The 15884-nt window shown below is 35.1% G+C and overlaps 1 protein-coding gene across 2 annotated transcripts in view; it reads left to right on the top strand.

Moving 5' to 3' along the window:
- LOC142232841 (uncharacterized) overlaps positions 1-15587 on the top strand; it is a 98382-nt gene extending 82795 nt beyond the window's left edge. For both annotated transcript variants that reach the window (XM_075303532.1, XM_075303531.1), the window contains 2 exons: positions 8153-8263; positions 11962-15587. In XM_075303532.1, coding sequence (XP_075159647.1) covers positions 12504-14198 — 1695 coding nt within the window. In that variant the 5' untranslated portion in view covers positions 8153-8263; positions 11962-12503 and the 3' untranslated portion in view covers positions 14199-15587. The remainder of the gene's footprint in view (positions 1-8152; positions 8264-11961) is intronic.
- Positions 15588-15884: the final 297 nt, after the last annotated feature.

Here is a 15884-nt window from a genome sequence, read left to right as displayed (position 1 = left end):
CTCAAAAGAGTTCTTTTAATGTACACAAAAATTGCAAAATCTTTGTATTTACGACAATATTTCTTTTTTCAGTATTTACTAGAGACCAAGAATTAATCGACACAGTGAACTGCGCCTCGTCACGAACTAATTGATTGATTTGGACTAGGAACTGTTACCTCATGTAACGTGTTCTCCTGAAGTTTTTTTTTCACCCCATTTCTCGATGTCTACAAGTATTAAAGAGTAAAGTTCATTGCCTTGTGGCTTAAGTACTAATTTATTTATGAATTTCTTTAGAAACCACCATATAATGTCAGTTTAAAATATTCAAAATGTGAAAGCAAACCAATTCGGAAACTTTAACAATAAGTTCCTTTAACAACAACCGCTATAGAGGCAATTTAATTGAAAATGAGGACATGTAATTAGGTCCACTGAAAGACTGAACATGTGGCATATACGTTGGTGGTAGGCTTCTACTGAAAATATCTATCGGTTATGGTCGGCATTCCAACCAACAACAACAGATTCGATTGGTTCCCTGAAATGTCCGTCCTATAATCACACAACCGCTTTTCTTGCAAACTGAAAAATGTTTAAATATTTATTAAATGGAATGGTGCGTGCTTTCTTAACTGTCTCCTGTGTCGTCGATATTATAATAAAAAGAACAACTTTATAAATTTGTAATGCCAGCATTATCGATTGGAGGGATATACGAGGGCGGTTCGGAAACTTCTTAGCCTATCAACGAAAGAGAATTTTTATATTTTTATTTTTCAATATAATCTCCTGAAACTTCAATACACTTAGTCCAACGCTTTTCTAGCAATTCTATCCCTTGATTAAAATAGTTTTCCTCAAGGTCTTCAAAATAGTGGTTTAAAACTGTAATTGCATCTTCATTTTGAGGTGTTAATGTTTTTGGAACAATCTGGTTGGTTCAACAGAAGGAAATAATCGAGAAGGTTCAGCGGTTAAAACTAGAAGTGCCCATATGTAATGGGTACTTTTAGTTAATGTGGTATCACAATGGACTGAATAGTCTAAGTGAGCCTGAATCTTAATCGGGCTACCACTTTAACCTAACCTAACCTTCATTTGAGGTAAAACGCTTGTCAGTAAGGAATTTTTTAGATTTGAGAACAAGTAAAAGTCACTGGGAGCTAAATCAGGAGAATAAGGTGGGTGGTCAAACAACTCGTACTTTAATTCGTAGATTTTAGCCATTGTTAAAACACTCTTGTGCGCTGGTGTGTTGTCTTGATGAACATTTTTTTTTGTGTTGTAAGCCAGGACGTTTTTCTCGAATTTGTACATTTAATTGATCCAAAAGGTTGCAATAGTACTCTGAATTTATTGTTTTACCCTTTTGCAGATAGTCAATCAATAAAATACCTTTAAAGTCCCAAAAAACCGTTGCCATAACCTTACCAGCCGATTGAATTGTTTTTGCCTTCTTTGAAGCACTTTCTCCAGCTTCAGTCCATTGTTTGGATTGTTCTTTTGTCTCTGGAGTATAGTGGTGGATCCATGTCTCTTCAACAGTTATGAAACGACGCTTAAAATCCATTTTATTTCGCTTAAAACGATCCAAACAAGCTTGAGAAATGTTCATTCTTATGTTCATTCGCTTTTGATCGACTGTTAACAAATGCGGCACCCATCTTGCAGAAAGCTTTTTCATCTGTAGTTCTTCATGCAAAATTAAATGGACTCGATCATTTGAGATGCCCATAATATTAGCAATTTCACCCACTTTTATTCGTCGATCATTTAATACCATATCATGCACTTTGGCTACAATTTCTATTGTTGTTGCTGTTTTTGGACGTCCACTACGTGGTTCATCTTCAATGCTTGTACGACCACGTTTAAATTCAGGACCCTATTTTTTACTGTTGCATATGAAGGAGCACTTTCACCTAACACATTCACCATATCATTATGAATTTCTTGTCCCGATAAACCTTTTTTATGTAAATATTTAATGACAGAACGCATTTCTAATTTTTTCATTGTAAACAAGTAAGGAAAGTCCAAAGTCGGGCGGGGCCGACTATATTATACCCTGCACCACTTTGTAGATCTAAATTTTCGATACCATATCACATCTGCCAAATGTGTTGGGTGCTATATTTAAAGGTTTGTCCCAAATACATACATTTAAATATCGCTCGATTTGGACAGAATTTGATAGACTTTTACAAAATCTATAGACTCGAAATTTAAGTCGGCTAATGCACTAGGGTGGAACACAATGTTAGTAAAAAAATATGGGAAACATTTAAATCTGAAGCAAATTTAAGGAAACCTCTCAAAAGTTTATTTATGATTTATCGCTCGATATATATGTATTAGAAGGGAAATTAGAGTCATTGTGACAACTTTTCCACTAAGCAGTGGCGATTTTACAAGGAAAATGTTGGTATTTTGACCATTTTTGTCGAAATCAGAAAAACATATATATGGGAGCTATATCTAAATCTGAACCGATATCAACCAAATTTGGCACGCATATCTACAATGCTCATTCTACTCCCTGTGCAAAATTTCAATTAAATCGGAGTAAAAGATTGGCCTCTGTGGTCATATGAGTGTAAATCGGGCGAAAGCTATATATGGGAGCTATATCTAAATCTGAACCGATTTCCACCAAATTTGACACGCATAGCTATAATGCTAATTCTGCTCCCTGTGCAAAATTTCAACTAAATCGGAGCAAAAAATTGGCCTCTGTGGACAAAGGAGTGTAAATCGGGCGAAAGCTATATATGGGAGCTATATCTAAATCTGAACCGATGTGAATGATATTTTGCAAGTTTTTCGAGACTCATTAAATATTCGGATGTACGGAATTTGAGGAAGATCGGTTGATATACACGCCAATTATGACCAGATCGGTGAAAAATATATATGACAGCTATATCTAAATCTGAACCGATTTTTTCCAAAATCAATAGGGATCGTCTTTGAGCCGAAACAGGACCCTGTACCAAATTTTAGGACAATCGGACTAAAACTGCGAGCTGTACTTTGCACACAAAAATACATCAACAGACAGACAGACAGACGGACAGACAGATAGACAGACAGACAGACGGACATCGCTAAATCGACTCAGAATTTAATTCTAAGACGATCGGTATACTAAACGATGGGTCTCAGACTTTTCCTTCTTGGCGTTACATACAAATGCACAAACTTATTATACCCTGTACCACAGTAGTGGTGAAGGGTATACAAATTGCGGATGCGTCTTTTTTGAACACCTGTTTCTATATGAAGGAGTTGCCAGATCGAAACAAAATTTAACATGTGTTCATAACAGAGATGGAAGTTTCCAAAACACTTCACTTTTTCCTGTTTATACCGCGCTTTTTGTGCTAGGCTAAGAGGATTCCGAACTGCCCTCGTACATGACATAAAAAATAACTTCCACAACCTTGTGGAAAAGAAAATATGGTAAACAGAGAAAAGGGGTGGGGGCTATTCTTTTGGATTTTACTATTGTGCTTTATTCATTGTAAAACTTCATTCAAGACAAAACAAAAACCGGTAGTTTCAAACGGCTGAATGTAATTGTACATATGTTCTAAAACTCTTCGCAAGATTACGAAAGGCTCTATTAAGTATGTGTAGCATTTCATGGGACAATTCTACAATTTTACCATGAAACCTTAAAATATGTCAAGTATCGTTTTTCAGAAATATACAGTTATGTGAAAAATAATAGAGACAGTGTCCTCCCACATTTAGATAACATTAAAACCGAACAAAAAGTCGAAAATTCTTTCTTGTTTAAATGATTTATTCTTTCTTAAAAGATAGAGACAAAATGAGAAACACAATTTTTGTTACTATTGTACGTGTAGTTCGTATTTTTTGCGATTTGTTATAAATTGGCATGATTTACGTGTGAAAAAAATAAGGACACTTCATGAAAGTTTAAACTATTACAAAATTAAATAAAACTAAATAGATATTTATACTGAATATTGTTTCATAAAGCCGTAGTGCTACATTAGCACTTATTTGCGGACCCTTTGTTGTCCAGAACGATTGAACATCTTCTAGGGATTGAATCGACCAAATTTTGGACAAAAATGTAACGGTATTTCGTTCCATGCATCCTGTATTGGATACTAGTGCTAATCGCAATTTTATGTACACTTTTCCCAGATTACCCGCTTAACTTCGTTGCACAAATTTCCTATTGGGTTCAATTCTGGGGATTGTACCACTCATTCTAATACATTGATTTTATTGTCCTGAAACCACTTCTTTGTGTACCTTGCCGTATGCTTTGGGTTATTATCCTTCGGAAAGACCCATATGAGTGACATATTTTCTTCGGCATACGGCAACATTGTATTTTGCAAAATATCTGTGTAATTAACTGATTTCATTATATTCTGTATACGGTAGAGAGGACCCACACCATAATACCAAAACGACCCCCATACCATGATGCTGCCACCACCGTTTTGGACTGTCTTCGAAGTATATTTGGTATTGAATTCTTAATGGATATGTCTTCTTACATGGTGGGCACCTCTATCAGAAGAAAACAAGTTTACTTTTGTTACATCGGACCATAAAATATTACGCCATTTTGGCTTAGGCCTATCGATTTGATTTTTAGCAAACTTTAATCCTTGTTAAATATTCTTTTTGGACAACAATGACGCTTTTCTTACACCACGGACTCTAAGTCTATCTGCAATATGTGTTTTTCGAATATGTTAGTTGATGCCTCATCGCCAATATTTAAATCATTTATTACTTATTTAGATGCGATAAATGGATCTTTTTTATGCATAAATTGATATTTATCTTTATAGTAGGTGTAATTTTAGATTTTCTGGCACGGGTTTCAATCTTGGGAATCTATTTATTGGCATTTTTGCCATCAGTTTTGGATATTTCGAGCATTTTTATAATATTTATGTACAAATTTCAACTTTGAATTATATTTTTGGTACTATTTTCGGTAGCGCGGTCATAGTGCTTTTTATACCCTCCACCATAGGATGGGGGGTATATAAACTTTGTCATTCCGTTTGTAACACATCGAAATACTGCTCTTAGACCCCATAAAGTCGATCTAAGCATGTCCGTCCGTCTGTTGAAATCACGCTAACTTCCGAACGAAACAAGCTATCGACGTGGAACTTGTCACAAGTAGTTGTTATTGATGTAGGTCGGATGGTATTGAAAATGGGCCATATCGGACCACTTTTACGTATAGCCCCCATATAAACTGACGCTCAGATTTGGATTGCTGAGCTTTTTGGAGGAGCAAAATTCATCCGATCCGGTTGAAATTTTATACATGGTGTTAGTACATGGTGTTAGACTATACACCCATAGAAAAAATCATGAACGGCGTGGTCATTTTGAAACGATCCGTTCATGAAAGTGAATCAACACACATGTGTTGTCAAACTGAGAACATATGGGGTCAATCTGACAACGTAAAAATGACACCATACGTAGTCAAAACAACAACCAGCGTTCATGATCTGAAAACGTAATGGTTACGAATTTATAAATAAAATAAAAAAAAAAAAATATTTCCGCTACCGTGACTCGAACCTGTGTTGCCTGCTCGATACGCGTAAACTGTCGCCTTAGCACATTGTACCAACGGCGGAGTTGCCATAACAAAATCTAACGATTATTTTAAGACTTTTCATGGGCAAAGAAAAACGGATGCCGTTCGTGAAATCGTGAACGCCCGTGGACGAAATCGTGAACATTCCGTTTTGATTTTTTGTGAACGTTTCCGTTTCATTTTGACAACGTCCGTTCACGATTGAGAAACGCAATTTTTTCTATTAGTGTAGTCTCTAATAACAATGCAAAAATTGGTCCATGTCGGTCCATAATTATATATAGCCCCCATATAAACCGATCCCCAGATTTGGCTTGCGGAGCCTCTAAGAGAAGCAAATTTCATCCGATGCGGCTGAAATTTTGTACATGGTGTTAGTATATGGTCTCTAACAACCATGCAAAAATTGGTCCACATCGGTCAATAATTATATATAGCCCCCATATAAACCAATCCCAAGATTTGGCTTGCGGAGCCTCTAAGAGAAGCAAATTTCATCCGATCCGGCTGAAATTTGGTACATGGTGTTAGTATATGGTCTCTAACAACCATGCAAAAATTGGTCCACATCGGTCCATAATAATATATAACCCCCATATAAATCGATCCCCCGATTTGGCTTGCGTTGCGGAGCCTCTAAGAGAAGCAAATTTTATCTGATCCGGCTGAAATTTGGTACATGGTGTTAGATATGGTCTCTAATAACCGTGCAAAACTTGGTGTTTTCATAACAAGACATATTCTTTGCAAAATTGGCGATTTCTGCTATGAAAAATAATAACGACAGTTTTGCGTTTTAGTACAAAAACGATACTAAAAATTATTCATAGCTTCACATTAATAGCTAAATAAGTTGCACTCTGGTAATCTTTTTGTGAAATATTGTCAAACTTAGTTTTTATAATTCAACATAGTACCCTTCAAGAGCGATACAACGATTATAACGACCTTCCAATTTTTTGATACCATTTTGGTAGTACTCCTTCGTTAGGCCTCAGTTTCGGCGATCACCTCTTCATTGCAGCCAAATTTTTTCCCTGCGAGCATCCTTTTGAGGTCTGAGAACAAGAAAAAGTCGCTGGGGGCCAGATCTGGAGAATACGGTGGGTGGGGAAGCAATTCGAAGCCAAATTCATGACTTTTTGCCATCGTTCTCAATGACTTGTCTCACGGTGCGTTGTCTTGATGGAACAACACTTTCTTCTTCTTATGGCGCCGTTTTGCCGCGATTTCGACCTTCAAACGCTCCAATAACGCCATATAATAGTCAGTGTTGATGGTTTTTCCCTTCTCAAGATAATCGATAAAAATTATTCCATGCGCATCCCAAAAAACAGAGGCCATTACTTTGCCAGCGGACTTTTGAGTCTTTCCACGCTTCGGAGACGGTTTACCGGTCGCTGTCCACTCATCCGACTGTTGATTGGACTCAGGAGTGTAGTGATGGAGCCATGTTTCATCCATTGTCACATATAGACGGAAAAACTCGGGTGTATTACGAGTTAACAGCTGCAAACACCGCGCGGCACCCATTTTGCACAGAGCTTCCGCATATCCAAATATTGATTAATGATATGACCAACACGTTCCTTTGATATCTTTAAGGCCTCTGCTATCTCGATCAACTTCATTCAAAATCATTTTGTGGATTTTTTTGATGTCTTCGTCGGTAACCACCTCTTTCGGGCATTCACTGCGTTCACCGTCCTCCATGCTCATTTCACCACGCTTGAATTTTGCATACCAATCAATTATTGTTGATTTCCCTGGGTCAGAGTCCGGAAACTCATTATCAAGACAAGTTTTTGCTTCCCCCGTATTTTCCCCTTCAAAAAACAGTATTTTATCAAAACACGAAATTCCTTTTTTTCCATTTTTTCACAATAACAAAAGTTGCTTCACAAAAGACGCTCTATCTCACAAACTAATTGACTTACAGACGTCAAATTTTGACACGAATCATTTGAAGGTTGGTACTATATAAAAATAATATGCATTTAATACTAGCTATGCCATCTATGTTTCAGACCGGGGATTTATCAGCCAACCTGTTAGTCTCTTTTATAAGCCGATGGCCTCGGTAGTTCACAGAAAAAAATTTCACGAAAATTTTTCCAATTAAAGTCTTGAGTTTTAAAAAATATTCAATTAAATATTTAATTGATTCAATAATTTTTTTAATTGAAACAAAAATCAAACACAAAAATTAATAATATCAATTAGTTTTTTAATTGACTTTCAATTAATTTTTTAATTGATACTATCATTTCTGTGATTGAAGACATTTCAATATAAAAATAATTGGATCAATTAATTTCGCGATTGAATCAGAAAAAAAAAATTTTTTTGTGTGTTGTAATGTTTATTGTAGTTCTTAAACTTTTAATAAATAATAAATAAATAATATCGTTTATATTAAATCATCTAATATCCATGTAAAAATCTACACCTAATAAGAAATAGTCACATTTAAAACTATTTTCTTTAACACAGCAATATATTTAGTTTTTTTTTTTAATACTAATATCGATCATTCTTTACATTTCATTTCAGATTTGTTTGCACAACTATCCCAAATAATCGATAATGATGTCAAAAACCGCTCGAATACTGAAAATGCATAGATCATACTCAACAATCAATATTTTTATTTAATATTGTAAAGTAAGTAGATTATAGAGTTTAAATTTTTCATTTTACTTGCCGTAAAAATTATAAACATTAATTAGTAAAATATAAAAAAAATTAAAAGTGATTTGTTGATAATATTGTTATATTCAAACGGAAACAATTGAATTTATAATAAACTTTGTGCAACTTAATTTTTATGACACAACATTTAAAGGCACATTCTTTGATATAAAGTCATTTATATTGAAATTAGTATTTTTAAACTTTATATAAATGTGTGTGTGTGCCCGTAATCTTCGAATACTCGTCTTTCAGCGATCATTTTCAGCGAATCTATGATCTAAAAAGAACTTCATATACCATATCTCTTCTAAAAAAGACATCAGCTTACGAATTCTATATGCTCAACTGGCAAACCGCTCCATATGGGTCTATTAAGAATAATTTCAATCTCACTAAATTCAAAAGTTTTTGTTTAACTGTCTGTAAATTGTTGTTCCTTTATATACAAAACGACTGTTTTGTCTGAGTACATATATATATAGGTTCGTTTTTCATTGTGCTATGTATGTCCATTTAGCAAAATAATTGGATAATCGCCCATTCACGGTTCGTAGGTCATTACACGACTCAATTTACTATTGACATTCACAATTTGACATTTAACTTCTGTAGTAATAAGAAATTCATTGGTAACACTTTGTGATGTTGAATTTTTATTTAACTACTTAATTTAATGTTTAACGCAAAGAAAAAAATAAAACGTTTGGAAAACTTGTACCGAAAACGTTTTTCTTTTGTTAGAGTGTTTTGAATTTCTTCGAAAATTTAAAACTTTCATCACCAAAAAAACATTTTTTTTCCTTAATTTTTTTTTTTTAATTTTATTTTGTAACAAAAGAAATAATTTTTGATCCAAAAACACTGTTAATTTTTGGTGTTCGGTCTAAGCTGGGACTGAACCCACGACCCTTTGTCTGCAAGGCGTATGTGGTAACCATTGCTCCACGGTGGTCAACTAAAGGTATGTTTCTGTCAAATAAAGTTTCTTTACATCGGCTCGTGGGCGCCGAAAACTATGCTTTATAAATATAACTGCTTTACTTTTTGCGTTACTTGTGCTTTGATGGCTACAGCGATAATTGTCTGTTGATGACAATAACAGCTACGTAGCCCAGTGGATAGTGTGTTGGTTAACAAACTGGACCATACAGTTTCGATTCTTCGTACAGGGAAAAAGTAAAATTTAAAAAAAAATTATAAAATCGAATAATTTAATCTACATTGTAAAACCTAAATAAACCTCGTGGAAGTGAGAAAGATGTGAGGGAAGATGCCAAAAAAATTTGTTTTGAGTTAATCTTTATGAAATTGTTTTAACGTCCTGTAAGAGAATCAACGTTTATCAAGAAAAGTATATACCTTTCTTCCAAACAAACTTCCATACAGCGATAAGCAAATGGGAAACGATGTTTGTTTGTCTAAAATTTTGTTTGGAGGAAAGAATTATTTTTATTAGCGTGCGTATACGGGTGTTAGCAACAAAGTAAAGTGCTATATTTCTTGTTCATTTTTTTTTTCATTGTTCAAAAGCAAAATTGTCGATAGAGACTCTGAGGCAAAATGTCTCAGGGGCAAAAGTCCCACGGATTGAGGTTTTCGTGGTCCTTATGCTGTAAAACCGAAGCGAAGAAGCTCTGATAATATTCGGCATTTATTTTGAACCCATTGTCGATACGATACGAGCACGGAGCGGCAATCTGTCGTTAGGACGGCTCACACCATTACCACGCTTGATTTCTGATGTCATATCGAAGGTGTCAATTTTCAGCTTACCTCCGGATAATTTTTTTTTCACAAACTGTTCAATTTGGAATGGCTTCTCACCGGAGAAAACCAAATTCGCCAACTGGCTACTTTCGTGCAAGCGAAGCAACTTCATGGCTCTTTTTCTGACAAAATTTTCTATAGAAATAAAATGTTGACACATTTTTTTATAAAAATAAAATATCGACAAAATTTTCTATAGAAATATTTTTTTTTAGATTATTTTTGGCAATAGTGATTATACCCCCATCCTTTGGTGGACTACTGGTTTTGATTTCAGGATCGATCTTAAAATGCCAGCTGCACTTTGAATTATGGAAATGAAAATATATAAAATTGAGAAAAATATTTGTCTTCGGCCGATTATTGCTTTTTTACTGCACATTGGCTTCGGCCAAAAACCCGTTTCGGCCGAGCTCTAATGAACATATAAGGCCATTTTTATACCCTGCTCCACACTGTGGAACAGGGTATTATAAGTTAGTGCATATGTTTGTAACACCCAGAAGGAGATGAGATAGACACATGGTGTCTTTGGCAAAAATGCTCAGGGTGGGCTCTTGAGTCGATATAGCGATGTCCGTCTGTCCGTGAACACATTTTTGTAATCAAAGTCTAGGTCGCAGTTTTAGTCCAATCGACTTCAAATTTGGCTCAGAATAGTTCCCTATTGATTTTGGAAGAAATCGGTTCAGATTTAGATATAGCTCCCATATATATATTTCGCCCGATATGGACTTATATGGCCCCAGAAGCCTGAGTTTTACCCTAATTTGCTTAAAATTTTGCACAAGAAGAAAAATTGGTACTATAGTCAAGTGTGCCAAATTTTATTGAAATTGGTTCAGATTTAGATATAGCTCCCATATATATCTTTCGCCCGATATGGACTAATACGGTCCCAAAAGCCAGAGTTTTACCCCAATTTGCACAGGGAGTAGAATTAGCATTGTAGCTACGCGTGCCAAATTTGGTTGAAATCGGTTTAGATTTAGATATAGCTCCCATATATAGCTTTCGCCCGATTTACACTCATATGACCACAGAGGCCAATTTTTTTGCTCCCATTTAGTTGAAATTTTGCACAGGGAGTAGAATAAGCATTGTTGCTATGCGTGCCAAATTTGGTTGAAATCGATTCAGATTTAGATATAGCTCCAATATATAGCTTTCGGCCGATTTACACTCATATGACCACAGAGGCCAATTTTTTGCTCCGATTTAGTTGAAATTTTGCACAGGGAGTAGAATTAGCATTGTTGCTATGCGTGCCAAATTTGGTTGATATCGGTTCAGATTTAGATATAGCTCCCATATATATGTTTTTCTGATTTCGACAAAAATGGTCAAAATACCAACATTTTCCTTGTAAAATCGCCACTGCTTAGTGGAAAAGTTGTCAAAATGACTCTAATTTCCCTTCTAATACATATATATCGAGCGATAAATCATAAATAAACTTTTGAGAGAGGTTTCCTTAAATTTGCTTCAGATTTAAATGTTTCCCATATTTTTTTTACTAACATTGTGTTCCACCCTAGTGCATTAGCCGACTTAAATTTCGAGTCTATAGATTTTGTAGAAGTCTATCAAATTCTGTCCAGATCGAGTGATATTTAAATGTATGTATTTGGGACAAACCTTTATATAGCCCCCAACACATTTGACGGATGTGATATGGTATCGAAAATTTAGATCTACAAAGTGGTGCAGGGTATAATATAGTCGGCACCGCCCGACTTTAGACTTTACTTACTTGTTTGTTTTTTTTTACTTTTGTAGTGTGGAGAAAATTTTTGTTGCATAGTGTTTTTTGTTGTTGTTGTTGTAAATATTGAAATATTCCAAATTTTGTGGACATTGATTAACATAAGTTTTTATGTTCTTATTGACTATCATTTCAGCGCATATTTGACCTAAGTAAATCAGACAACATATTGGGGACTATCATAGTCCCCACAGAAGACCTCATATATATCGAAAATAAGCAAACGTGGAAAACTGCAATAACCTGCAATGCGGTACCAGAAAACTCGTAAAAAAAATCCCAACTATAACAACAAGAACACCAACAGCAGCAATAAAAATAAGAACTATAGCACCACAGCGTTAGCAATACATTTCAACAAATATCGATTAAGAAGGCCACTACTACCACCATTATCATCATCGCACAAAAAACCAAGTACAAAATTTAAGCACACTTAGTAGGAGTTAATATTTTTGGATTAGCAGCTACAAGCACTAGACTAGAATTACAAAAGCGAAGGGGGAGAGAGAAAGATCAAACAACTATAATTGGAATCTGAATATATAAGTGAATAACGACTAGCAAGGGACTGTAACCAAAGACATTTAGAGAATACAACATATCTTCATCAGAGTCTCAGATACTACGGAACTATATTAAATATAAACGTGGAAAATCGTAAGGAGTTTGAGGGTCATGTTCGAAAAGCCACCCATTTGGGGTATTATTGTTGGCCTAAATGTCTGTGTACTGATATGGTTCATCACAGTACAAGAACCGGTTATGTACGATGCCTCCACATCTATTATAAGCAGTGGTAATACTAATAATCCACATCAAACAAACATTGCAACTACTCTACAACAGCAATATGCTGGAGGGCGAGACGATCGTGAGGTAAGGGAAATTCCACCATCCCCATCAAAACTCCTGTACTCTTCCGGTAGACGCCATTTATCATCAAATGAGGTTCTTGGCTCTACATTGAGCACCCACTCGAATATTAACAATACACTCACCGAATCTCATAATCGAGTCGATGATGAGACATTGGTCAAAAGCACTACAAGCGCCATTGGCATCTCATCACCCGATATACATGCTCTGACATCTAGTCTGGGAACAGGAGTTCTCAAAGATAAACAAAAGCCAACTCCATCATGGATAAAAACGACTGCTGTCTCTTCAGCACTGCCGGATGAAGACTTTACTCAATTGATAGATTTACACGACTTCCATTATATTGTGCCTCAGCCTGTATGCAACTCCGAAGTTGAAGCACTAATTTTGGTTCATTCAGCGCCAAGGAATCATGAGAAACGTCAAATAATACGAGAGACATGGGCCAGTATCGGTCATCACAATATCGATACCCCTTTCAGAGTTTTATTTCTGCTGGGATCGGTGGATGATCAACAATTGCAACGAGATATTTTCCAAGAAAATATCCTATACGATGATATTATACAGGGCTCCTTTGTGGATGACTATCGTAATATGACGTATAAACATGTAATGGCTTTTAAATGGTTCCTCTACAATTGCCCCGGTGCACAAATTTTGATAAAAGTAGATGATGATGTCTATGTAAATACGCCGCAGTTAATGAAATATCTAGAAGGCGGCCTGGAAAACCAAAAGCCCTTAGAGGGACGAGAAGAAACTAAAAATCCCACCATCATAACTATAGATGATACTAAACCAAAGTCGATGACTACCACCAAAAATTCAATTTTTGACTCTTTGAAAAACTATGCAATCTCATTCACATCATCGGCATCGGAATTACCCTCCACCGTTACTCATTCTACATTTAAACCTTCGACGGAATTGTTTCATCAACCCCATAATTTACTCTTTTGCCAAAAAATAATTGGTTCTTTGGTTAAACGTTCCTATCGTTCCAAGTGGCGCGTGAGCTTCAAAGAATACTCTGAACGTTATTATCCACCCTATTGTCCCGGCTATGCCATCATCTACTCGCCTGATGTGGTCTTCCGTTTATATACCGCCGCCCAAAAGTTCAAATACTTTTGGATCGATGATGTCCACATAACCGGTGTTCTAGCACAACAAACCAACACCACAATAACCACCTCATCACATTATGTTCTCTATAGTGACGAATGTGAACGTTTATTGACAGGCAAGACTGATCTCAAAGATACGGAATTTTTATTCGCCTGGCATAGTATATCAGCCCAACAAATTAGAGCCATATGGCAACTGCAGATACAATCTCTGCCCACACCGAATGATATACAACAGCAATACAGCCACAGGAGAAGGGGAAGAAAGAAGACAAGGCGACGACATCCACCACAGGATATTGAAAGATTAGCATATAATATAACCAATTATATAGAGGAACCATCGGAAGATTTTAGATAGTAGATTTCCAAAGAACCTATAAAAAACAAATATGGGAAAGGAGGCTTGGCAGAGGGCCAAGGACGCGAAGCACAAAATGCGATTAGTTGAAGAAGACGAAATAAACGCTTACATTAGTTTAGGTTTATTATATATTAACCCTTTCACTACCGATGTCCTCCCCAAAGGACATGACTTTGAGAGTAAATTAAACATTTCTCTTATGACCAGTTTTAAAATTTTTTGTTGTGATATTTTATTTTAATATGTATTGATTTCTCAGTTGTATATATCTGAGCACGTTTTTAATTGATTTAACTTTCTGTAGCTCAGGTGGTGTAATTTTAACAATAAAACTGACGTGGGGTCCAGCAGACCTCATTTCTAAACTGATATCCTACGTTCACATTTCGAATTAAATTTTTTCTTGCCATATTTTCCTTAAAAGCATATGGTTATTAAGTAAACAAATCTGAAATATTTTAAATAAAAAGAAAATGTACTGAGAGCGGAGACATTGATGCTTTGTACTTTAGGAAGATACGCAAGAAAATTAATTTTGCGGTGTCTGTCAGACCACGACGTCATCTACAGAGAGTTAATGTGAATTGTAAATGTAATAAATGAAATCCCAACATTTTCGTTATTTCTGATGTTGGTCTTGAGTATACAGATGTTGATCTTTTTTGTACATGAGTGGAAGTGTTAAAGAATGAGGGTATACATAAATTGGATATCGGATGAACACTATGCACAGTGAATGAGATGTACATTGGTAGCTAAAGGTTGAATATCTCTACATTTGTTACATCACATAATAATAGAAAAAAATTATGAATGCGTTTGATAATTTGCCACTGAATTTGAGATTTCAAGCAACTCGACTCCAATTTTAGTGAAAGTGATTCTAGAACTGTAAGAAGTTCAATTTCTGGTTTACGAATTCTCAAAATAAATCATTTTATATTATATATTTATATATAGCAATATTATTATCCAAAATATAACAATATTATCTGACTTAATGGAAAAATCAAGCATAAAAAATCTAATTGACTCCTTTAACTACTAATGTCCTCTCTGCAGTGCTTCATCCAAAAATTATTGTTTTGTGCCCCTTATTCATATGAAAATATATTTTGAAATGGCTAATTTTATTCGGTAGTGAAAGGTTAAACTATGAAGGGTAATTATTTGAAATTGTTTTTTTTTTTTTGTTTTTTTATTGTCAAGAAACATGGGCTTTATTATTATTTTTAATATTTGTACCTAGTAATAATTTATTTTGTCGATGGTAAGAAAAAAAATTTGTATAAAATAAATTGTAAACCAAAATAATACAATTTGATTAATGTTGTATGTCGAATAAATAAAAACGAAATAAAAAAATCTGTTGGGATTTGTGCCAAAGATTTGTTTTTGTGATCTATAACTATCGATTTCATGTTTGACATGAACAATATTATCCAGTACATTTAATTGTTATGTAGTTTGTTTATCATTGTCCATGTTCGAGGCGATAGGAAAATGGGTCCCTGGAAAATTAACCCCAAAACGAATCGGGCCCCATAAGTGGGACGGCGCTTCGTAATGAGCCATGAGCCCCATGAAAATAAACGCAAACAAAATTTAACTGCAGTATGAAATTAGATCCCAATGCAAGATTAGGTCTCATTTTCACTTTTGATTTAAACCAATAGATTTAAG

This window comes from Haematobia irritans, chromosome 4 (assembly GCF_050003625.1).
Source record: "Haematobia irritans isolate KBUSLIRL chromosome 4, ASM5000362v1, whole genome shotgun sequence".
Classification (NCBI taxonomy): domain Eukaryota; kingdom Metazoa; phylum Arthropoda; class Insecta; order Diptera; family Muscidae; genus Haematobia; species Haematobia irritans.
This window is presented reverse-complemented; position numbering and strand designations above follow the sequence as displayed.